Here is a 26044-nt window from a genome sequence, read left to right on the forward strand (position 1 = left end):
ACTGACTGACCATATTAGCAACCATTAAAAACCAAAAAATGGGGAAAGAAGGTTCATACATTGAGTAATCTAAGGTTTCATTTATTCAGACTACTGTTCCTTAGGAAATCCACTTTTATCTCGACATGTTTTGACTGACAACTGCCAGTCTTCTACAGAGGCGTCTGCTGATTGCTTTGATGATTCCTTTGAAGTTTCCTTGACTTTCGTGTAGAAATTCCAGCAAGATCCTTTTTGTCTTCTTATTGAATAGTATGTTAAGGTTTCAAAGTGGATTACCTAAGGAATAGTTGTCTGAATAAATGAAACCTTAACTTTCTGGAATTAAATTGGCTAATTAATAATAAATGATCACATTTTAATTCCCAACATGCATAGACACACTAAACTTTTCTTTTGATTTTGACTCCGCAAAGATTCATCATGTTGAGCATCTATAAATAAGGTAATGTCATGTATACGCTGGGATTATTATTGTCTTACTTACGTAGTCTGTCCTCAATCTCAGACGGCAGGTCGACGTTGGAACAGCAAATATAACAATGATAAATTCTCTTTGTAATTCTGTACTGGATGTAAATATGGATTCAAACACACTTGAATGTAAAAACATCATTTAATCTTAATTCAACTGATGTCACATAATTTAGATAAAATGCAGAAAACTATCGTCCATTAAGTGAACCTCTGATAAACATTTAATGACAGGTTGGATTTGTCGAGACTCCACTTTTTGCAGTTTAATTTTTGCATTTAAAAAAAACGTAACAGAATGTGTAACTGGCAGCGTTTGCTTGTTTTAACTATAAAATCTTGTCTTGGCAGACTGTCGGCGTGACCTGCTTTATTTTGGAAAAAAAAAAAAAACACCACATACAGGTCTCATAAAGCTGCGCCACAGTTTCCACTTGGACACGATTGTTCTGCTCGACATGGTCGCACAAAGAATCCCTTGTTTCAAGCGTTTATCCTCACTGAAGTCAACACCAGCTGAGCAGTGGCAAGTAGCCAAGTATGTGTTTATTTATTTGTGTGTGTGTGTGTGTGTGTTCTCGAAAGGCTGTTTTTCGCTGTGTGCGTTTCCTAATGTGGAATTATTCAAGAGGTTAAAATTTGGGGTCTGCGCTGCGGCGTTTGAGCTTTTCGGGGTTGTTGGAAGCCATGTGTGAAAAGTCTCTAAAAATGTCGTGGTAGGTTTCGTCACCTGAAAAAGATCAGACAGGAAAACATGAGCCTTGAAGTGTGAAGTTAAAACCAACAAACTTATCTTTTACAATTGCGTCGCTATCAAAAGCTACGCCTTAATCCTACATTTACAGCTGTAGGCCTGAAGCAACAACATGGCATGCAACCCAACGGCTAAACATGTCTCAATGACGTGCACAGTACACGCACATTACCTCAGAGTTTGCAGGAGGAGGCACACTGCACAAGCAGAAGAGACGAGTCCGACATCTCATAAGAAAAACAGCAGTGACAGACAGTGACAAAGCACAGCACATCAAATACTGAGCAGCAACAGGTCATTTTAAGCACACAACACAACACGCATCATGTTAGCATTCCTTCATGACTGTAAACTGGGTAAAAGGAAACCATTACATCAGTTCTGGAGCTTTAACTACAACAGCTTGAATTATTTTCCATCTAATAAAGACAGATCATTCCCTGAGAGTCAACAGGAATATTCACTAAATGTAGCAGGGCCAGCTCAGATAAAGTGCATTTACTTTGACACTAGCATTATCATCATCATCATAAAAGCTACTAGACTGAATGCTCCACCTCTTCCAAACGTGACTGTTTTTTTCCTTTTGAACAGATTGAGTTTTTGGCAATATTCTTCTAATTCCTTAAAGAGATTCCAACACTGTCTTCATGAGCAAATAGAGAAAGAATCTCTTTGTTATTAAACCCAACATCGAAATATAGTTCAATGCATTCATCGATATACGCCATTTTGTAGACGGCCACGATCTGTCGTCGTATATGTTACCGTATATTAGCCCATCTTTATTCTCGATTTGTCCAAACTTAGTTTCTCCATCAAAATTTGCCCTAATCTGCTTCTGTATGTGTTAAAGGGATACTCCACTGTTTTTACACATTTGGCATAAAATCTTTGAAATGTACTAATTAGAAGTTATATGCCTAACAAAACACATTATTATGTACCATATTCATTTCATTGCCTTTTATAAATGGGACTACTTTACAGTTTAAGAGCCTGTGTTCCGCCATCTTGAAATCACATGATTGACAACCCCACTGCCCATAAACACCCCATGAGGGAAAAAAAAAATCTTTTCCTGATTTTTTTTTTTTTTTTTTTAAGAGCAAAAAAAAAGCAGCACAAGTTGTCATTTTGACTGAAAAAGCTGCTAGATGATCTAAAAAACAGGCTGAAAGAATAGAAAACAATAGGCTGTTTATAGGCAGTGGGGCCTTGTGATGTCATCAATCACGTGATTTCAAGATGGCGGAACACAGGTTCTTAAACTGGAAAGTAGTCCCATTTTTAAAAGGTAATTAAATTAATATGGTGCACAATAATATGTTTTGTTAGGCATAGATCTTCTAATAAGTTTATTTCATAGATTTTAGGCCAGATTTGTAAAAACAGTGGAGGATCCCTTTAGCAAAGGACTTGGGTTTGCTCTTTTTCAGATTCAAAGAGTAACTAAACCCCAAAACCTTTTTTTTCTGCTGAAAACAAATGTATTTGGTTATGAAGTAGTGTTTTTAATTGATTCTTATCCAACTCTTGAGATTTCAGTCGAAGTATTCTGATTTGGCGTATTTTGCTGCAAACATGTAAGAGTGACCGCCCTCTATGGGTTAAAACCCCACCTCTAGTTTAGTGACTCTTTAAAGCTGGGGTGGTTTAGGTAAGAACTGCAGAAGCAAGCAACATTTTAGACAAAACTCATGTTAACATAAAGCACATAGTCTGACAGCATTCAAAGGCTGATAAATAAAACCATATGAAATTTGATGAGTCACAATTCATGGAATAGTGGAAAAAAACAACAATCCTTTGGAAACCCAATACCCAACACTGGATTCAGCTTACATAACTGGAATAAAAATAAAACAAAAAGGATGTAGTAATCCTAAAAATGCCCGATAAAGATCTATTGCATATTCCTAGTTCACTTTTGTAACAGCAAACAAACAAAGGCACAAATGTAGCCTTCTTTTTGGACACTTTTTGACTTCAAAGTGCAGTTACGTGCAGTTTTAAATCAAAGTGCATATAGCGATGATTATTACACTCCATAATTTAGTTGTTCCATTACTTCAGCACCTTCTCAGTTTAATGAAAAAATCAGTCGTAGATTCCTGAACCTAATTGTGTTGCCCTCCTATAGCCCAACCACTGATGTGGTTCTTTAAAGCCTGGAGGCTCTTTCTGGTGTTTGCAAGTCCACCCCCTGATCCCTTTTCCCCTGAGTGACCTGATGGGCCATATGCCTCGTCCGTCTCCTGCATCTCCTTGTTCATTTTGGCAATCCGTAACCTAAAACAAAGGCAATCAGGTTAGAAACGCATTCAAAACAAAGGCATTCTTCTTTTAAAAAGTGTAACTCTTACAAAGTAACAATGTCGGCGTTTGCACTGTCCACTGCGATTGTTATGGGATCTTTTTGGTTTTTGTCTTTTGCATTGTAGTCAGCTCCTCGCTTCAAGAAGAGACAAACCAACCTAAAAAAAACATGATTTACTATTAAAGCACTGCCCCCTATTATGTAATCTCATATACATATATATATATATATATAGACCCACCCAGTGTGGCCGAGGATGGTAGCGTGGTGCAGCGGTCCTCTTCCATTGCTGTCTGCTAGGTTAACGTTAGCGCTGTTCTGGAGCAGGAACTCGCAGGCTGCCAGGGCATTCTGCTCCACAACAACAACAAAAACCCACCGTGATATAAGATGCAAATAATTTTTTGGTTTTGCAAAGTTTTATTACCTCTGCCATGGAGATTGTTTTTGCTTCTGTTTATTCGTTTTTGTTAGTTTCAGACCTTGATGATTTTATCACAAAATATCTAAAGGCGTGGTAACACCAAAAGCGACTTCAGCGACTCTGGCAACTAAATTCAATGATGTGACGTCAAGCGACGCAACATACGCAATTCCTGCTACTCAATCGCGCGATCTGAGTCTCTGGAAGTCGCTCAAAGTTGAAAATGTTGAACTTTTCAAGCTACTTCGAGTAACGCTGTGCCGCGACATCCAATCGGCAATGAGATTCTCCCTACGTCACTTCCCTGGTCGTCACATCACTGGTCACTGATGAAGCGAGCAACAAGCACGACTATGTTCAAGCGACTCATCACAGGCGATTTAAGCAACTATAGTCGCTAAAGTCGCATTCGGTGTGAACGCACCTTAAGATGTTATAAGGAACAACTGATTTCTATCTATTTGATTTTCTATTTTTAGCTCTTTGAGCTGGATCTACAGCATATCCTGCTGGTGACTTTGCACCTATAAAGTGTGAATGATCATGGTACCATGATCCGGTTCACTGATATAGATAACTGCCAATATCTGGCAAAGAGGATATTTGGTGTTGGCCGAGGTTTGCGCTCTAAGAGTTTGTCTGCGAGCAGGATTATATCAAAAGAACTTAACAAATTTTGACAAGATTTTACCCAAAGTAAGCGTAAGTCATGGAAGATTTCATAAAATTTTGGATTTGGCGATCCGGATCAATATACTGATTCTGGATCAGTTTTAAAAATGGAAAAAGCCCCTAAAAATAATTTACAGTATATCTCGGTTTTCAATTGGCTGATCCTTATGAAATTTGACTAATTTATGTCAGATTGGTTCCTCAGTTACCCCACAGTGTTTCATCTGGATCGTGCATTTTTCCTAAAAATTGTGCTGTTCATATAACGATACTACTGTATGGTTATTAATGAGTATGGACATTTTTTATCAGGCTTTAAAGTGTGAATGAACGTGGTACCATGACCAGATAACGGCAGAGTTTTACGTGCAACTTTGATGGTAAAGATACAAAAATCACTAAAACACGAAGAAAACTTGACTTCTCATAACAAAGAGGAGTTGATGAGCTTAAAAAAAAGGTTCCTCTCACCACCGTGACGGCCTGTATCAGCGGCGTCCTGGACTCCTCTGATGTGTTGACCCAGTTGACATCGGCACCGTGGGCCAAAGCGTCGGCCATGACGGGAAAGTTCTGCAGGGCTGCTGAGCGGTAGAGCAGCGCCCCAGGATGGAGGCCACTAAGATCCTCCTCATCTTTCTCTAAATCTGAGGGAATCAAAGTGACAGGTGTGACAATTACATTGTCGTTGATTGACAGTAAATGGGTTTAAAAGCTCAGGCATATAAATGTAATAGTTGGTTTATTTTACCTTTGTGGGAGCCTGTGTTATTGATTTCACTTGAGTTGAAACCTAAGAAGTGAAAAAAGAGGTGAATGTTGGAGTTGTGGCTAAGCTGGGTTTTTAAAGTTTGGAGTTAAAAACAGGTCATTTGTTTAAGCTTTGTGTTAATAATGGAAGTGAATTGTTTAGTTGATAGAAATGTATTCAGGTTAGATTAATACTCATGATGGGGTTAGGGTTGGGGTTGGGCATGGGGTAAGGGTACTGTCCAAAAGTCTTGTGTGCACCCAAATTACTGTTTCATTTGTGGCTTTTATTCCTGTGGCTACAAATATGACGAGATACATTACTGTCAAAACAACATCAGGAAGTCCCAGGCATTATGAGTCGATTAAAGAACTGTAATACAAATGCTGCATTTGAAGCTTCGACCAGTGGTGGCGGTAATGCATCAAAATGCCAAGATGCCAACCACTGTTTAACACGAGATGGAGAAGAAGAGTTGGGACATTGAGCTAAAGTGTCACATAACACAGCAAGCAGATACAATCAGGGTAGGTTAATCTCTCTCTACATGTTACATTCATAAAAGCATTTGCACGGATTTGATGTGTTTTCCTCTTCTACATCAGACGTGGTTGCTAGCAAGCATTTCTTATGCATTACCGCCACCACTGGTTGAAACAAGAAATGCAGTATTTGCATTGCAGCTCTTTAATCGACACATAATGCCTATGACTGTGACTTCGTGATGAACAGTAACCTTACCCATAGTTAAGGTATTTGTTTTTAACAGTTTTTAGTGTTTTCCTTGTTTAAGTGAGATACTATCAGATAATTGATTTACCCGTGATGCGGGCTAGAGTGTATCGGTTTGGTTTGGGTTTGAGAGCCGGTCGCTGAGCTGGTCGATCCTCCACAAAGGCACTGGACCTCCTGAGTAGGGGGTTCCTGCTGGTCTCGGGCAGCTTCTGGATGAACTTCTTTTCAACATACTTTGATCGGATCCATGACTCCTTGTCACCTCTGTGAGAATAATTACAAATGAGAAGGAAATAAGAGATTAAGCGAGAATGTTACTCAACATATATACTTCTTTACTTCTAAACAAAAACATTAATCAACCTTCTTGCTATATAATAACAAGAAATGAGCTTTAATTCATCTTATGTCATCTCATGTAAGCACAAACCAGACAGAACCAGAAGTTCAAGACATACAAAGAATGCAGCGTGTGCCGTTTACCTGTGACTTCCTCTCTAATATTACGTGATTTTATCAATAACATTAGGATCAAGGTACAAAGACAAATATTCGGGCAAAGATTTTAATTTCTCACATGCTTTCCTTTTTCTTTCAGAAAATATCTCTGTTTTTAACGAATTTATTTATTTGAAATTATATAATTGAATACTGCTGTGCTAAGTTTGATGCACCAAATCGAACACTTTTACCAACGGTGCCAACATGAGACGGTGTAAATAACACTGGTATGAAAAGGATAAATTACTGTAGCTTTAAAGGGCTAAACAATTTCGTGTTTTTTTCCAGCCACTTTCATATTCTCACGCCTTTTACAGGACACCTTAGTAGACATACTGTATGCCAAACTCGAGGCATCTATTCTGGCCCGTAGGAAGATGTTGTTCAAAAATAAAATTACAGAAAAAAAACTGACTTTTTGTAAATTGCCATATAAGTTTTAGATTACATACAATGGGAGTTGCAGTTATTATTATTTACAGTGACATTAAATTGCAATTATTTTTAAAAAACCTGGAACATTCTCACAAATTATCCCACAGAATGCTGGCAAATTACATTGCAAATTTTGAGAAAATGTGATGCAAAGTCAAGGAATTTTCACTAATTGCTTAACATTCAGGATTTTGTTTGAATTTGTTGCTTTTTTCCTCACAAAAACATTGATTTTTCTGGTAGTGCCCACTTGAGCTCAAACTGGGTCGTATGTGGCCCTTGAACTAAAATGTGTTTGACACCCATGAACAGATAAGCCAACATTTTAGTGCAAAAAATCCACAACTTTAAAAAAGACCAATGATGTGACCTAAATATATCCAGGGGTTGATATATACTTTGAAAACACTGCTTCCTACATTGCCCACAATGCAACATCAAAGCAACCCCACCACTGCCCCCAGTGATTCACCTGGTCTGAACATTGAATAAATAAATGTCCTATATAATCTACATTTTTAAACTGGAGCATGTATAAAATCTTTATGTTCTTTTGTTTGACGCCATACCTTGGACTGGAAGGATGAGGCTTTTTAATTGTGATCTCATTAATCCGAGCCTCATAGATCTTGTTGATGACCGAGTTTCCCAACTCACACATCAACTGGAGAAAGCAAAAAAAAAAAGAAAAAATGTTTAGTTCTTCTGAATGCATCTTTTTTTTCTGGTAAATTGAAATGTTTTCACTAAATAGATAAAATACCTTGATGAGTTCAGGCTCCCACGAGTCCAGGGTGAGCGAGCGCACTTTGGAGAAGTGAACTCCAAGACTCCTGTTGACCAAAGACACCCTGAAAAGCTTTCCTCCTGCTTGTGTGCGTGTGCGTGCGTGCGCGTACCTGTGTATTCCTGAGCAGACGATGCAAAGGGTGATGCCCAGGTTAATGGAGGCCCAGTCAGGACCTGGCTCTCCACAGTCGCAGCACTGCCTGTTCCCCGGGATGGCCTGGACCTCCTCCAGGGCCTTGTAGCCCACTTTCTCCTGATCCACTGCACCACCTCCACCTCCTCCACCTCCACCAACACTATTCAGTGACACCGAGCTGCTGCGCTGTCTCTGGTTTAAACAAAGTGACACAACGACACAGGAGTGAGGAGCAACTTCACCTGCCATTAAAGTCAGTGTGCGTGTGCATGGGTGTGTGCGTGGGTGTGTGCGTGGGTGTGTGTGTGCTCGCTCACTGGACTGTTTGTGTCGTCTCTGCACTCCTGAAAGGCAGAGGCGATGCTGTTTTGAACGGCGGTGATCCAAGCCTGCTGCTGCCTGTCAGAGTCAGCCTGTAACAAACAGCATCTACACACACACACACACACACACACACACACACACACACACACACAGAGGTGTAAGACAAAATTGATTCTGATATAATGCAATATTGCATCAAGCCAAAAAATGTCCAAACCGATTTTTTAAATTATGTTTTTTAACGAAAAAACTATTTAACCGGTCACTAGGTGTCAGTGAACCACCTCACTCCTCAATGTGTTTTAGCTTGGACATTGATTCATTATTTATTTCCATAAAACATACTAGGTACTTTTACAGATGTATGTGGTTAGAATCTGTTGTAGGAGCAAAAGTTTAAGTTTTTTGATAAACAAACCACTTGTTTTTTATGTTGGTTCATGACGAATTACAGTTATTTACCATTTACTTGCACTGCACAGGTGCACAAAAAGCTTCAAGTTTAAAACCTTTGATCCTCGCAGACTCACTTTGATGGCGAGACCACCTCAAAGCAGAAACGCCGCTCGTTTTCTGAGCTGGGCTTCACTGTACAAAGACGCAGATCCTCCACAACGACCGTAGGTTGGTCCTAAAAATAGACACAGACGCAGTCAGAGTTGTGGGGCTGGAACGATTGAAGAAGTTAAAGAGGAAATGTAAGAGTTTACTTTGAATTTCTTCTGATACACCAGTTGATTTTTCTGAATGGAAAACCAGCGCCTGCAGTGCAAAATAAATAAATAAATAAAAATGTAAGAGTTGTTCAAAGTAACTTTTAACGAATGAAGCTCAGAAAATTAGTAATTAAACAGAAAGTTTTGTTTCAAAGTTAAAATCCACCTACAGAAAAGTTACCGTTGCGGAAAAAAAAACTATAAAATGAAAGTAAAAAGTTCAGGTCACCCCTCTATAAAATTATTATTAATACAAAATAAATAATTTAAGAAATTAAACTAATATGACAAAATACAAATGGAAAAAAGTTTCTTTGAAAGAGTGAAAATGGCTCATAATAAATATTTTAGCTATTAACATTTTTTCAGGCACCGACATCCAAAAATAATTTAAACAAAATGGGTCAAAAATGTAACCTGTAATGAAAAAAATTAAAAATTCTGACTATTAATCTTAAAACTTAGAAAAAAGACAACATAAATCATGCAATCAAATATTTTTAAAGTAGTAATAATAAACAAAAGAGAAAAATAAAATAAAAATCTAAGCCTTTTTGCAAGATGGAGCGGTTACCCACTTAACACCCCTAACTTTGCTCTATGTGGAGGACGGTGTAATCAGACTTGTACCTGCTCCAGGTTTTAAAGGCGTTGCTGGCTCTTTTGTAAAGATAGCCTTCCATAGCGATGCCATTCGCTGCGTCAGCGTGGAAATCCATGATGGAGTCATCGTAGGACATATCCTAGAAACACACAAAGCATAAAAGTCACATTGTGTCACTAATACTCTGATTTATTTACATTTAGAAAACAACAAAATTAGGAATGTGTTGCAACTACAAGTGAACTCTGATATTTCGTGGACAGACTGGTTAGAATGGGACTAGAGGCCTGGGGGTCATTACCAGCTTTAGAGCCTTATGACGCTGTTACGCAACAATTCAGTCCAGTCGCTAACATTTATTTTTACCAGTAGTGTCTCTTACCTTTTTCTTAATGGCTGCATGTCTTTGCTCCATGTCTCTTTTCTCCCTGGCAGAGTTGAGGACAAACTGCTTGTGCTGTGAGAACGGAAGAAGACGCTAATATTAATTTGAGACAGTCAAACAGTGGATTTGACCCTCTCTGAGTGTCAGCATTAACAGTCAAACTAAGCTTTTACTCATTGAAAGTTGTACATCATCACTGTTCTCTGCCTCTGCCACAAGGGGACACGAGCAGTATGTGTTCAGAAAGACAGTGAAGTATGGAACAATTGTCTTATTTTTGGTCAAAGCAGGAAAAGATGCGTTCTGCCTTGATTTTCATTGTGTATTTCCTGTATTAGGTTCTCGTCATTGAACAAAAACACTCAATTATAAGAGCTTGAGGTTGACAAAGCAGATAGGTTTCACACACACACACACACACACACACACACACACACACACACACACAGGAACATGTGAAACATTTCCTGTTGTTGCTCTTCGTTTTCCTGTCACAGTGAGAGTGTGATGTCCTCTTGTGACTCCTTATGATTCTGATTGGAGGAAGTCATGCCAAACTATATTCTAGGTTTCAATGCTAAATATAGCCTCTGGTTTGACACAAATTGTTGTCTTTGAGTCAGTCTTAAATGCCTTTTTAGCCTTTTTTGCAGCACAAAACATCTCAGAAGTATTTCTCTATGCTCTATAGTTGCCAGATATTTTGGGATCTACTACATTCTATTTCAAGCTTTTATAATCATATTTCTTGTAAGATAATGCATTGTTTTTTTGTCCTGATTATTTAACGCAAGTCACGTAATGCCCTTTTTCTTGAAATACTTGTTTTGGTGTTGTTAACCAGGTAGTTTCTGTAACAAAAGTTTATGCAAAGCGGCTAAAAAGTAAGACAAAATATTGACCTCTTCATTCAGCTTTTGTCGATAGTCATCCAGTTGTGCTAAAGACTGGTGGCCCTGTTGGAAAAACTGGGATTGGGCCTCCATTAGTGACAACATCTGAAAGAAAAGGCAGAGAAATCAGTCAAAATATGGCTTGTAAAAACCAGAGGTGAAAGTAACGGATCACAAGTACTGACTTTACTGTGTTGTAAACTTTTTTAGTATATTTCTACTTGTACTTGGTACGATTTAAAAGAAGTAAAGTAATTCATTACATTTCTACAACCAACCGTTACTGAGTAAATTATAATTTTTTTGTTTAAAATTATTAACGGACATTGTGAAACTACAAAAAATGAAATGACCAGAGTACAATAATCCAATGCATCACATCATAGCCGACCAATCAGATTAAACGTAATGCATGATGCCAAAACGGACACAAAATGTCATAAAGGTTCATAAATGTAGCTGTACTTAGAGCCTGAGAATTTTTAAAAAATTTGAATTGAATTTATTGGGGTTATTTTATTTTATTTTTTTTAAATTGTACATTTTGACAAACCTTTTATTTTATACAGATACCTTGATGGAAAAAAAATTAAGTTCCAATTGTTCAGGATTTTGTTCCTTTTTAAAGTTTATACATGAGATGTTTACTGTACGCAATATGAATTATCAACAATAAATGTGGGGGTAAAAGTACTGTATCTCGTAACTTTTACTTTGACTACTATTTAATTGAGCTACGTTTTACTTGTACTTGAGTATTTCATGTATGACTTACTTATATTTGAGTGCAATTTCAATCAAGTAACAGTACTTTTACTTGAGTAGGATATATCAGTACTCTTTACACCTCTGGTAAAAACACATATTAGGGTCTAAAAGGTCACAATATGGATCTATCCACCAAAACCTAACACAGATCCACACACAATCCAAACATATAGTAGAAAGAATATATACAGTATATAGTAGAAAACAGCATTAGGTGAACCTACAGCCGACAGAATGTCCGTCTTCTTTTTGGCTTCAATGACGTTAATCTGAAACAACAGAATGTAAGAACATTATGTCACTTTCACGCTTTCCACCAAATTCCGGCGTTAGTTTTACTCTTCATTAAAATGACTTTGTGATCAAATTTCATTTCGTAATGCCCCCCCGTCAGTTTGACAACCATTGCATCATTCAACAGATGACATAAGCCACTCTTTCCCACCTCCAGGACGTAGTCCAAAGCCTCCGATCGAAACCCTTTGCGTGCGTTGAGCAGGGCGTTGCTCGCCTCCTCCACCTCGTGCTGTTTTCCTCTGTTAGCCTGAGCGTTACGAGACAGCGCCCCCTCCAGGGTTTCACTGCTGCGCTCAAACTCTTTTCGGACGTCTTTGAATCGCTTAACGTCTCTGTAGAACGTTAAAGAGACGCAAGGGTTGAATTTCCGATTGATAAGTGATAAGAAAGGTTTGTTGGTCATTCCATGACATTTAAACAATTGGCCCACATATTTCGGTCTCAAGAAATTCAGAAATGTTTACTAATTTAGTGAGGGTGGATATGCGTGCTGTATATTCTATTTTGCATGTTACTAGTGAAAAACTAATGAACAACAAATGATTATAAGACACAGAGGCAAGCTACAATGGCATCATGTAAAAGATTTTCAATATACCCGAGTGGTGAAATAACCCAGAATCGGGGTCCAAAATAAAACTGAAAAGTCGCATTTCAGTCAGGATCACTTTAGTCAAATAGATTTATTCAGCATGCGTTTTAGATATGGCGGTAAGGCTCTGTTCTGGGACCTCTTTGCCCTTTTCTAGCAGCTGCGTGGAAAGCCCGAAGCTCCCATTCGCTTTTCCATGAGCGACACGGAGAGGCATTAGCAGAGAGAGCGGTCAGCACGACCCCCTTAGAACAGTAGCACAGATGGCAACAAAAGACAGTGTTTAATTAGACAGAAGAGGAGGAGCTGGGGTGGAGGTGGGTTGCGAGGCGTTTGCAGACGAAGCGTGCGGAAGTAGGTGTGTTGTTGTGGTTTAAATGCAGTACTGAGATCAACTCTAACCAATGGGAAGCCTAGAACATGGTCAGCTGGATGATTAACTGATTAGGTGATGGATGATGGCAGTTGTTAACAGCTACACACAGGTAAAGGCTAGCTTGACCTCCGTGCCTGCCTTAACTAATGCGATGTTCAATAAAGAAAATTTGTTTTAGATCCCAAGAAAGAGTCTTCTTTGTACTATAAATTAAAATCAAGATCAGATTTTTTCTTACATTCCCAAATGCAGTTATGGGCTAATGAAAGAAAATTGTAAAAAAAAGTATTTTTTCGGACTTTAAGACCAAAGCGCGTGTGATGTCCTGAAAATTTGTTGGAATGACCCTTGTATTAAACAAACGGGGGAGGACAAAGCCTGGAGCAGAAAACTCACTCTTTCACAAAGTTATGAAGCTTCGTCTTGACAGATTTCTGTGTGGTGTCGATCATCTCCTGAGAAGACACATCGACAGCTTGTTTCCAAATAACACAAATTCATTCTAAATGTCACAACAGTCATCAATACAGTGAGCAAGACATTAAAACACCGACATAAAGACAGAAATTGATTTAGTGAAATTAAAACCGCTTTTTTAGATATAGGACTCAATAACGGGCAGGGCGAATATACAGACAGGCAGTTCCATGGACAGACTTACCCCCTGTGCCTCCAAAATGACGGACAGCTTTTTGGAGCATGCGTTTAACCATTCCTGCAAAGCAAACATACACACATTAGCCTACACTTTCATATAAAACCATCATTTAACATTAATCTATTCATTTTTCTACTAAGAGGTACTTTTAGATGTGGATTTGATACTGAAGGCAACTTATTTTGTAACTAGCTTAAGTTAGCAGTTAGCTGGCAGCTAATAGAAAACCCAAAGCAATCAATTTTGCGACAATTGTGAAAATTTGTCACTATTTTTTAATCCTAAAATTCAGACCTTAAATAAGACTGACTGTAGCTTATCATGTTGAAAATGATTAACTTAGCAATTAGCCGTTAGCATGCTAATCTGATACAATGATGTGTGGTAGTATTCGTATTTGATTAATGTTGTTGCATTTACTGCAGTTAAACTCGGCGTTAAAGGAAAGCTTTGTCAATCATCTCATTCTGATTTTGTTCTTAAAAAAATATGCGTTTTTTGACGTAAACATTACAAACCATCGCGTCATAGCGTTAGCGTCGTTAGCTAAACATAAACCTACTTCACTTTTATCATTCATGTAGCTGCAGCAACAGCTAGGATTTAAGCAAAATTTATAAACCATACAATCTAAGCCAGGGGTGTCAAACTGTAGGTACGTGGGCCGAATCCAGTCCGTCAGAGCTCGCGGTTGGATTTTGTTTGTTTTTTCTTGCTCTTTTTTTTTTTTTTTTTTCTCAAAATTACAACAAAAACATGAATTATGATGTAAATCACCATAAAGTTTAGTTCTATATATGTTAGTTGCTCCCCACTCAAACAATGAATGACGCTTGAGTATTTTCTTTCTGCTAATAGTTACACCATCTTTGTGATTTTTATTCACAAATTATTTGGTCGAACTCTCTCTCTCTCTTTTTTTTTTTTTTTTTTTTTTATAAAATCTTCAATTTCTCAAAATTAATTTCTTAAATTTTCCTTAAGGACTTCTGAAGTACAAGATTGCTTTTTATTACTAATAGCTGTGACTTCATGTTTTACACCTATGATATTCTAAGTGAATAATAGATGTTTTTTTTATCTAAACGCAGTGAATAAAGGATCACTTTAAAACAATTGGTGTGTGTTATAAAAGCAATAAGCACAATGATAGGAAACAAACACTGACAGCATTTTTTTTCAACAATAATAAAGATGAACTATATGTGGAACTACAGTATAAGTTCCACATATTGTGAAAGTCCATAAAGGAATGTAACCACGTGAGTGCAAAAATATTGTAAGAAGAGATAAGTGAAGGGTATAAATAACTGGTGTCAGTCCCACCTCCATCATCTTGTCCCCTGAGCATTGGTGTCCGAGTTCTCGGACGCCGTTGATGAAACTCTTGCTGGTCTGACAGTAAACTCGTCCGGCCTCCAGCATGGCCTGGCACTGCTTAACAAGCTGGAGGACGCAAACACAACAATAGACGTCACAATCAAAGATAGGAATGACTTACTTTAAGATGAGTCAGTGACTCACGACACCAACTTGTGGCAAATTGTGGCATTGCACGCCTAAAAAGCCCAAGACGAGGTTTGCTTGCTGATTTTAACAGTAAATATTCAATTATTTTAATGCTATTTTTCTGACTATTTAGCACCATACTGTTCCTTTAATGTGCAGGATAAATATTGGAATGATTATAAAATGGACAAATTGAATACTTTGTGTTTTAAAAACTTCCAATTTTGCTTTAGTTGTCACATTTTTACACTGTTTTTCTAAGTCCTCTAAATCAGAACCTTGGGGTCGCAACACACTTGCAGGGGGTCGCCAGATGCCTTTAAGAATCTAGGAATATTTAATGAACAATTGGAGCCCATTTTTGCATATTTCTGCAATTATTTTACCCTTTTTCTGCAGCTACACCAAACTTGCCATATTTTCAACTATTTTCATTACTTTTTCTTGCCATATTTTTGCTCTTTTTAATGCATTTTTGCTACATTACAACCATTTCTACCACTTCTCCATCGCATTTCAATGTCTTTTCTGCAAATTTTTCCATTTTGAAGACAATTTTGGCACATACAGTATAATTGCTTACCACCACTTTTCCCACCGATGTTGACCCATTATTGTCACTTTTAACCACTTTTCACCATATTTCATGCTTATTTTTGCCAACTTAACCACATCCACGATTTGTCATGCCCATTATTTGCCAGTTTAAACTAAATGTTTCTACTTTTTAAATTGCATTGCCCCTACCCCACCTAACCCATTTCTAGCCAACAAGTCACATTCGTTGTATTGTTTTAAACTGCACTTGGCCAATAAAGCTTTTCTGATTTTGATTTTTGATTTTAAGCCTATATTGACATTTTGAACACTTTTAATTTGCAACATTAACCAATTTCTGTGGTTTTTAAAATCCCATTTCACCACCTTTTCCACCATTTTTGGTCACTTTTAACCCATTTTATTTCAGATTAAAACAAAGATTTACATCTTTAAGATGACTATATACTAACAAAACCTCCTGGATAATAGTGGATATTATTCACATAAATACATAAATGTGGTTATCACAGATTTGTAGAACAATAGACCATTATTTTGCTGACTTTATGGATGGGACCCAAAAATCTCTCCCCTTTATTCCCCCTTATAGATGACCCTGTCTCCACATGACTGTTCTTCAATGTTCATGTCTGTGTTCAACCACCTTCAGGTACAGTGGGGGTCCCTGGTTTCTGGCACCTTTAGTTTGGGGGTCGCAGGCTAAAATGGTTGAGAACCACTGCTCTAAATGATGCAGTAAAAACATGAACTATACTGTAACTAAGCAGAATAATTCATATGTGAAGCATTACAGGGGAACAGCCATAACACAGAACTGATGTGTATCACATGAACAGACCTGAAACTGTCTATCAACACACAAAGAGGAAAGTAGGAACAAAAGTAGCGTCTGTTCAGCTCAGTTAAACAAGGAGGAAGCAGCACCTGCGTGTACTTCCCAATTCAGGTGAAATATAACCCCACACTTAAATAGCGTTCTCAGGAGTGTGAGGCAACTGGAGATATGCGTGTGCGTGCGTGTGGATGCACATAATGTCACCTTTTCCAGTCGAGTCTCCAGCTCACTAACGTCATTTTGAACGACCTCGATTTCAGCCCTAAAAGACACACACACACACACAGAGATGCACATTACACAGGTTTACAGAGTACGTTTAATAAAAAGTCCATGTTTTACCTTAAAATATTCACTTAGAAATAAAAAATATATATAATATATATAACGATATTTAAATACCCAACCTGATCTACATTTATAGATTATTCAGTTGACTAAACCATTTACTTGTTTCTACATTAGACGGTGTTGATGTGATGGTTATGGAAGCGTGCTTGTAGTTGGAGGGTCACTGGTTTGAATCTAAAAATCATGCTTTATTGCATAAATTTAAGTTATGCTTTACCAGAACTCAGTTTTGAAGTACATGTACTCAACTTCGGTTTACTACTGGGCGAGTATACTTTACTAGTGAAGTGAAATGTGTGTATGTGCTAGTAAGAGGGTGGGGAAAGGCAAATTCAGGCTTGCCATTGGCTCTTGAAAATATGACAATATTACAACCAACCTGGATTTGGTCATAATTTGTCCTACTTCTTTAGCATTAGGTTGACTAGTGCGAGTCGTGAATCTTTTAGATTTACTGAAAATAGTCTACTACTACTAGTGAAGCAAAAATATCTCTAGTATTACTAGTAAGCCTTAGAAGATAAAACTGAATCAGGCTTCCTATTGGAAAACATTACATCCAATCAGGGTGCTGGATTTGGTTATAATCCCTCCTACTTCGTTTGCATTATGTCTACTTGTCGTAGTAGTGAATCTTTGGGCTTTACTAGTAGACTGAAAATAGTCCACTAGTACTACTAGTGAGATTTTGAGTGTAACTAGTAGCACTACTAAAATCTGAGTAGACCTCACTACTAAATAGGGATGTAACGATTCACTCAACTCCTGATACGATTCGATTCCCGATACTGGGTTCACGATACGATTCTCTCACGATTTATTTTACAGAATGGGACAGTAGAAAAATGATGACTGAAAAATATTCCTTTATTTTTTGGTGGGAAAAAACTATAAAAGACTATACTGTTTTCCTCTTATTTTTCATTGTCAAAAGAATCCCTTGATAAACTATTCAAAACAATGCAATTTAACTAAAAATAAATCTTGAATGAAATAAATAAAGGAATAATACAAATGAGGAAGAAGCCTATTAATTTAAATTCTGGTTCTATAGTAAACAATGCAAAACTGCATAATAGTTTCTTTTCTTTTTAAAAGTGCAACTGAAAATGTATTTTGTGCCTTAACAATTGGACTTAAAAAAAAAAACAACCGTAATTTCACTGTATTTTGGTCAGATATATGTTTGGACGAGCAGAGGGCGCTGGTAACCCAGTGGTCGGTTGACATGCAGATATCTTGCAGTGAAGAAGAGATGCTATGCTAGCAGACAGAACTAATAGAAAAAACGTGACTTTTACAGATATTCACGTAATATTACAGATATTTTTTGGTGCTAAAGGGGTAAGGAATCATTTATGAACATGTTTAAAAGCAGAAGGCGGCCAGAAAGAAAGTCTTAGCAGATTCCGCCCGCCGCAAAACACTTCTGGATAAAAAAAGTACTGCGATTCAATTTTCACAGTATCGATGTGAATCGTGATACCTATGAATCGATTTTTAACTGCCTTACGATTAATCGTTACATCCCTACTAGTAAAGCAAAAACCTGTACTAGTAGACAATTTTGGATTACTAGTAGTATTAGTATTACGAAAGCGGATTGGGGCCAATTTTAATGGAGAAAATTATTTTGGGCAAATTAAGAATAAAGTCGAAATTGAAAATGAACTCAAAATACAATGTTGTGATAAAAGTCGAAGGTCTGCTAATCAAGTCAAATCTACAGAAGCTGATCTGGGCCAATTGACCATATGACAACAAACAGCAGATCGTGGCCGTCTACAAAATGGCGTGAAGAGATTAATTGCGTTAAACTGTACTTCAAAGTTGGGTTTAACAAAGAAGAGCTTATTTCTCTTTTAGCTCATAAACACGGCGTTGTAATCTCTTTAATGACTTTGAAGAGATATTGCCAAAAACTAGTGGGGGATGTGCATTTCACACCTGGGTCTTCAGTGAGGTCCTCTACCAGTCAACCCAGTGGCCCCTGGGCCAGATCCGGTCCGCACCGACCCTTACACTACTTATTAAATCAGAGCTCTCACTGCTTCCTCGTATGACACGTATAAACAGCTGATAGGGCCGGAAACACATCGGTTTTCTGTCCTCGCACCGCGAGAGCTGACACAGCTGGGTTGGAGACATTTATTTTGATAGTCCATTTTTGGTAGTCGTTAAACTGTTTCCTAAAAGGGTTCGTTCTTTCTTCCGGTGGCTCAGTTCAGACTCTACCGCCACAAGAGGCACATTTTCGGGCCCTAGAGGACCAGACCTATCCATGATATTAGGCATGAAGTTATTGCATGCCAGAAACAGGAAGCAGAAGTAGAGTACACCCTATGACGTCACAATACGGAAAAAGCCAAAGCTGACTCCACAGGCTGACGGTATCCAATCAAAACGTACTACGCCTGCTGGCTGGCTCCAGTGCAGCACTGGTGCTACAGCAGGACAGGCTGCAATAGCCAACTCGAAAGCTGATTGGTTAACGCCAGAGTTTCATTTCCATTAATTTAAGCTACAGGTGCCCGCACTGTTGATTCTGAAAGCCTGTGGGCAGATTTTATAGACCCTAGCAACACATGATGGCTGAATATGATTGGATAAAAGCTCGAACATAAAGGCCAACCCTCCAAATCTTAACTTGAGGCTGGAAGCAGTGCAACCAAGAGGAAGACTAGAACTATGAGGAACAATTCAAAAGACATTTGTGGAATAATGTATTTAAAAATATATATATATATATTCTGATTATATTTAGGCCAGTAGAGAAGGCCTTGCTGGCCCTGACGGCCAACCACTGCCAAAAACTGAATCTGTTCAGAAGGAAAAAACAGTCAAGTTTGGAAGAGATTGAGCATTCAGTCCCATCTGTGGCTATTGAGGAGCTACGGAAACAGATTAGGGCCAGTTTTAGTGGAGACTGTTGTTGTATTTGGTGAAATGGCCCGAGTCAGCTTCCATGGATTTGACATTATTAGCAAACCTTCAACTTTCATCACAATATTTAAGTCTGCATGTACTAGTGGACAGGCTACTTTAAAGTGATTCACTGTATATGTAATAAAACCAACTGTGTGAGCCTTAGTGTCACAGCAGTACAACATTTAGGTTTGTCAGCACCAACATTCATTCCCTGACTTGATGCAGAATATTTTTGTTTTAAATGAAGTCTCTGCAGCAGTTTGTGTCACACTAAGAAGCTTCAGTGAGCGGCTGCTGCTTGGTTTTTCCTCTCCGTCGTTGCCAGAAGCTGTTTCTGTCTGCAGTCTTCTCTCATACCAATGCCTCAGCCGTGTGGTTTCTGCAGCTGCACAGACACGAGGTGAAGTGAAGCTGCCTGTCAGACAGTAAGTGTAAGGAGGAGTCTGAGGTTATGTGCTTCTAAAAGTCATGACCTAATGGGGAGACGAGGAGCAAACGTGGATTTCACCCCTGTCTGAAGGAGAAACTTTTCTTTTTTTCCTCTCTGTAGGAGCGAGAGACACCAAGATGACAAGAGCTGAAGATGAGTTTCCACTGCGGTTGTCCTCAAAGAAAAACACATTTCCTGCACACTTCTGCATATCCCTCCTCACTTCCTGTTAACCCCCCCCAAATGTACTGGTTACCTCGCAACAGGAAGTATAGCACATTTCTCTGAGTCTGTCTATGCAGAGTTTTCTATTTTATTTCACACATCTCAGCCATTCTGTGCACTCGAACCCTGTTCCCTTCTTGGTTTCCTTCCCTTAACTCTCATTCCCTGACAGACGCAGCCACCACCGCAGCAGCTGCCATGGCTTTTAGACTTTCCACCACTGAGCAGAAAATGCTACATTTAAACCAATGAATATTTACAAAGAGCAAAATGTCAAATCAGTGAAGTGGGGGAAAAACACTACAAGACCCACCCCTGCCCTGTAGTATCTGTCTGTCTTTAAAGCCATTGCAAAACCCACGGAGTCGCGCGTAACTTCCCACAGATTGCACCAGATGCAGATGTTGAAAGCAAATTGTTACACGGTGACAACATATGGTAAAGAATGCTAGGCTTCGTTCTCACACCATGTTTAGGAAAAGGTAGAGGAGATGGAGAGCTGCTGTTCACGATTGTGTTCATTAGAGCACAACCGATTTTGGCATATCACAGATTGATCAACATCGGTTAATATGTGACCAATGTATATCAATGTTTGGTAACACTTTAGTTTAGGGAACATCTACTAATCATTAATTAGTTGCTTATTAGCATTAGTAACATATTGACTCTTAATTTGTAATTATAAAGTACTTATTAATGCCTTATTATACACTTAATGGCAATCTCGCAGCTCAAAGAGGGTTAGGGTTAGGATTAGGGTTAGGGTTTGGGTTAACCTTAATCCTAACCCTAATCCTAACCCTAATCCTAACCCCAGCGTGTTAAGATTGTAATTCATATACAACAACTTCCTTACCTAATACCAATAAGTAGTAATTCTGAGGTTATTGAGGGAAAACTCTTAGTTAATGGCTTACTGGTTGTATATTAAGGCAATGCAGAATAAGGCATTAATAAGTACTTAATAATGACTAATTAATATGTTACTAATGCTAATAAGCTAATATGTTACTAATGCTAATAAGCAACTAATTAATGGTTAATAGGTGATCCCTAAATTAAGGGGTTACCCAATGTTTTTCTATCGTATATTGGCTGATTAATCGGTTATCAGGCAGTTTATCGGTTTCTGACGATTTATCTGCTTTTTAAGCCCCCAAATATCGGCCCTAAAAATCCAGAATCAGTCGGGCTCTAGTGTTCATTAATCTATTGATCCTAGCTTATGTAAGAAGAAGTCTTTTAAAGGTTATTAAGGTGCAGAAAAGGGAAAGTGATCTGAAGACAATAATTAATGTAAAAAAAAAAAAAAAAAGAAAGCGAGTGGCAGAAAAGCAAAGTAGGTGAGAACATGCAACCTATTTGCCGCGTCAACAAATCATTGTAAAACCAGTTCTTTTCTACAAAGAAATGTAAAAATAATTACTACATGAGCTCACAAACCTCTGATCTGTGAGCACATGTAAGCTCTCCGTCCCTCCGCCAACCCTAACATGATGACAGTTGTCTTATAAGGATAAAGACAAAGGACAGAGTTTAACTACCACTGTTAACATCCCATTAAAAATAGCTCAGATCAAACCATATTTGACCAAAATGAGAAAATAGGAAACACTGCTGCACTCTAACGTGGGTATGAATTTATACTAGAGATGAACATAAGGAAGTATGTTTGTATCTGTTTGAATATGATCTACACTGTTTACGTCTGCAATGTCAAGCGTAGAAAAGTGTCATTTTCAACCGGTGGTCTAAAACGTAGGAGCAAAACTTTCTAGACTAGAGCACACGTGTCAAACTCAAGGCCCAGGGGCCAAATCCGGCCCTTTAGAGCATCCGATTCGGCCCGCGCCATGAATCACATTTTTAATCTCAAATTATCAAAACAACTCTTAATTTTTCCAAAATCCTGCTATTTTCTTCAAATTATTCCACAAAAATTCCCCAAATTACATAGAAATTGGTCACAAAATCGAAAAACATAAAAGTGAATATCCTGCATGGTGTGATACAGTATGTCATTTATTGCTTTGATATTATCAGTGCTGTACATATTTCATAATTTATTGATATGTGGAAGTGCAAACTAGAGCACAATCATGATTAAATTACTCATTTGCCGTATCAAATCTACAGCCCACTTAAGATCAAACTGCTCCATGTTTGGCCATAAAATCTAATACATTTATTCAGGTAAGTGAATTGTAATTAAATAAACATTTAAAAATGTAATTCATTCAAAATTGATAAATAAATTTTTCCCTACTCCTTCCATTGTCCTACCCTGACTCCCTCTTCCCTGTTCCCTTCCCCTTCCCTGGGTGTAACACTGCCCTCTCTTTTTTATATTCTCCCTTTAATAAAGTTTTTCTTTCTTAAAGGGCCGATGATGGTCACAAACAATTATATCAATAAAATAAATGTATTTATTTTATTGCAGTAATGTAACATGCATAGCTGTTGCGCAAAGACTGCACGACATGTGGTGTTGACTTTCGACAGAATGTGCAGACAAAGAACATTTTAAATGAAATAAAACAATCAAAATGAATACAATATAATATGAATATAGGGAGTGTAATTGTGTGTTAAAGGAGTGACTGACCTGGGTGTGTCAGTCCTTACGCGTTATTTATATTTTACAATAATAATTGATGTTGTTAGTGGTGGTTTTTTGTGTCTTATTGTATGATTTATAAGGGTGTAATAAAGAAATGAATTTGGCAATGTATCGTGATATTTCACCCCCCAATTATTGCATCAATCCAAAAATGGTCTGAATTGATCTTAATCAATCAGCGCTGACATATAGCTCACCCCACAATGCATTTTAGCTTGGAAGTTGATTTGCGCTTTATTTTCATAAAACATACTGGGTACTTTTATAGATGTGGGAACTTTTTTTTCAGAATCTGTTGTAGAAGTAAAACCTAAATGTTTTTTTTGTTTTTTTTAAATGTAATTTGACAGTTTGATAAACGTACCACATGTTTTTTTTTTTTTATATATATTGGTGCTTGAATTACAGTTAACTACCATTTACTTGTTCTTCCATGTTAAAAAAAAAAAAAAATGAAATAAATTGTATTACGTTCCATTTTGTACTTGTAAAGGTGACATTTGTAATTACTGACATCGTATCGTATCGTCAGATTCACCGCAATGCACAACCCTAGTGATTTATTTACCTGAGAATATTATGGAACAGGTGAGTCTTACCTGAATCGTGGGGAGTCTTTCAAACACTCCTCAAAGTCCAGCTTCACCGTCATTTCTAAAAAAAAAAAAAAAAATCTTGATTATTATCCACAAAACAGCTGAAAAGCGCCTCCGCGTTTCTTCGTCACCACTTCCACGGATGTGAATTGAATTCAGTCCTGTTTGAAATTCGGCTGACACATTGTTTTTAGTCTTCTTTATGAGTATTACACAGATTAACGGAGCTCATTTACGCTCCGACGCGCGTCCAGCGTCGGTGCGTAAAAGCGCGCAGCCCCGTGTGTCGGTGAATAACCAATAACAGCGAGAGGAACAGAGTCCAATACGAAAATCGATGTCTCCAAATGAATCAGTTACGCTCTCCGAACTCTATGTGACTAAAAAGGCAGACTTTAAAGTCCAGCCCCCAGCTCTCCTCCTCCTCCTCTACATTTCCGGGTTTCTTACTCATGACAAATTGTGGTTTTTCAAAGAGGAAACTGCAACAAAACGAGAGGCCAGTGCACCTCACATGTGGATCATACATCATTCACTAAACAGCTTAAACTGAGCCTTTAATCTACACTGATGTCTCTCATAACTGCAGCAGACAGGGCAGGGGATGTTTCACAATCACACACACACACACACACACACACACACACACGCACACACACACACACACATATTCTGGGTGTGTATTCTTGTCTGACAACTTGTCCCTGTTGTTTCTGTCGAGGTGTAAGGAAACCAGTTTGAAGCCGGAAGCTGCACAGCTAAACCATTACATGTAGAGGGAATCTGACTGCTTTGTTATGTAATAATAATAATAATAATAATAATAATAATAATAATAATAATAATAATAATAACACGTCTATATACATCAGTCACAATTAATAATATGACCACATAGAGTGACACAAGACAGCCTTCACGTCATGATCCTGGATTCCATGATTCACCTTCATTAAAGCGAAGCCAGCCCTAAGCAATTTAGCGCCCTAGGCAGAAACATAGTGCTGCGCTCACATCGCATGCGTTGCGAAATGTTCGTGCGACCAGATTACGTACAAAGTCAGTGGATAGGCGCGTCCCAGAGAAGAAATCTTTGCTGTTCCGATCCGCGCGTCAAGAAGGTTGGCTGTGCTAGCGCACTCCCGATTTTTTTTGTCATATTCGCACATTCGCTCGAGTTGAAAATATTGAACTCCTGCGACTGTTTCACATGACGAAAGCCAATCTGAGTCTTTGTTGACAATGACATCAGGCCGTCAACACGGACACCTGGTCTGTTCAATCATAGAGTAGAAGCTGTGTGTGACCATCTTTGAAAGTGGGCACTGAGCTAGGATAGCATTAGCCGCTAATCACATCGGCTTTTTTCACTGGTGGTTTATGTTAACGAAGGAGAAAAAGGAGCGCAGCTCCTCGCTTCAGCAGGCAGTGAAACTCACACAGTTGGATGTGTCGCGAAAAGAGACATTTTTTTATCCTGCGAAACCTGCAGAATGTTTCATGCGGCAGACGCGTCCAGTGCCGCAGAGGACGCATTCGGTGTGAACGCAGCATAAGGCAGTGGCTATCCGTATGGTTGCCATATCAATGTACATTGACATTCTATCCGTACGCAGCGCCCCTCATTGGCTAGGTTAGGTCACGTGATTCAGATTAAACCTAACCCTAACACGCTACGTATCTGTACTTCAGTAAACGTACCAATAGCACCGGGGGTTGTCCGTACGGTAACCGTACAAAGAGACGCTTTCAAAATATTAAGCCACGCCCCCTTTGCATCACATTAAGATACACTGAAAATGTACATATCCTCTCATGAGAATCGCAATATCTTTGTCTGACCATTTATTTTATTTTTAGAAACAAAAAAACAATCTAATTAATTATCCAAAAAGTAATAATACCCAAACTCACAATTATTGGATTTAGCTAGATAATTACATCCTCAATTTATCTCTAGTAGGCTTCACCTAACCAACTCGCTCGGTTAATAGTTGATTACAGCAAGGCTACATGACTTTTTTCAAAATGATGACATGGTTTCATGAGAGTGCGTCTGCATCTTTAGCCAAGCCTGCTGCTTAAACCTGGTCGGGAGCAGGTTTGACCCACGGACCGAGTTACTATGGTATCCAAGGTGTTTTCTCGTTGATGAAACAGCCGTTCCAGTTAAAACCTGGTTTAACGGAGCCGGACTCTCAGGTTGAACCTGGACTTAACCCTGAGCTGGGTTTGATGAAATACCCCCCTGGTACCGACCAGGCCAGTCGTTCAGCCTAAGTTATCATGGTGATTTAGCCCCGTAAGACATTAGCCAGCTTCGTAGTCCAGCACACACTGATTAAATCCCAGAAGTTAGTGCGATAAGAGGTAATCTAGCTT

General features: G+C 38.4%; 1 protein-coding gene across 2 annotated transcripts; it reads right to left on the reverse strand.

Annotated features, from left to right (window-relative positions):
- Positions 1 to 597: 597 nt before the first annotated feature.
- acap1 (ArfGAP with coiled-coil, ankyrin repeat and PH domains 1) lies at positions 598 to 24247 on the reverse strand. 2 transcript variants are annotated; one of them, XM_028474228.1, is made up of 23 exons: positions 23666 to 24247; positions 16714 to 16771; positions 14931 to 15050; positions 13608 to 13661; positions 13343 to 13401; positions 12127 to 12310; positions 11906 to 11950; positions 10923 to 11018; positions 10018 to 10092; positions 9662 to 9774; positions 9026 to 9077; positions 8846 to 8946; positions 8309 to 8420; positions 7966 to 8183; positions 7830 to 7899; positions 7636 to 7730; positions 6216 to 6394; positions 5396 to 5437; positions 5116 to 5291; positions 3790 to 3899; positions 3595 to 3705; positions 3459 to 3520; positions 598 to 1204 (listed from the first exon to the last, which is right to left on the reverse strand). In XM_028474228.1, the coding sequence occupies exons 1-23, from the start codon at positions 23716 to 23718 to the stop codon at positions 1107 to 1109; spliced, it is 2283 nt and encodes a 760-aa protein (XP_028330029.1). In that variant the 5' UTR covers positions 23719 to 24247; the 3' UTR covers positions 598 to 1106. The 2 variants fall into 2 exon arrangements, with proteins under 2 accessions (XP_028330029.1, XP_028330028.1); XM_028474227.1 differs by lacking the exon at positions 598 to 1204 and having other exon boundaries at positions 2515 to 3520; positions 23666 to 24246.
- Positions 24248 to 26044: the final 1797 nt, after the last annotated feature.

This window comes from Gouania willdenowi, chromosome 18, assembly GCF_900634775.1.
Source record: "Gouania willdenowi chromosome 18, fGouWil2.1, whole genome shotgun sequence".
Lineage (NCBI taxonomy): Eukaryota > Metazoa > Chordata > Actinopteri > Blenniiformes > Gobiesocidae > Gouania > Gouania willdenowi.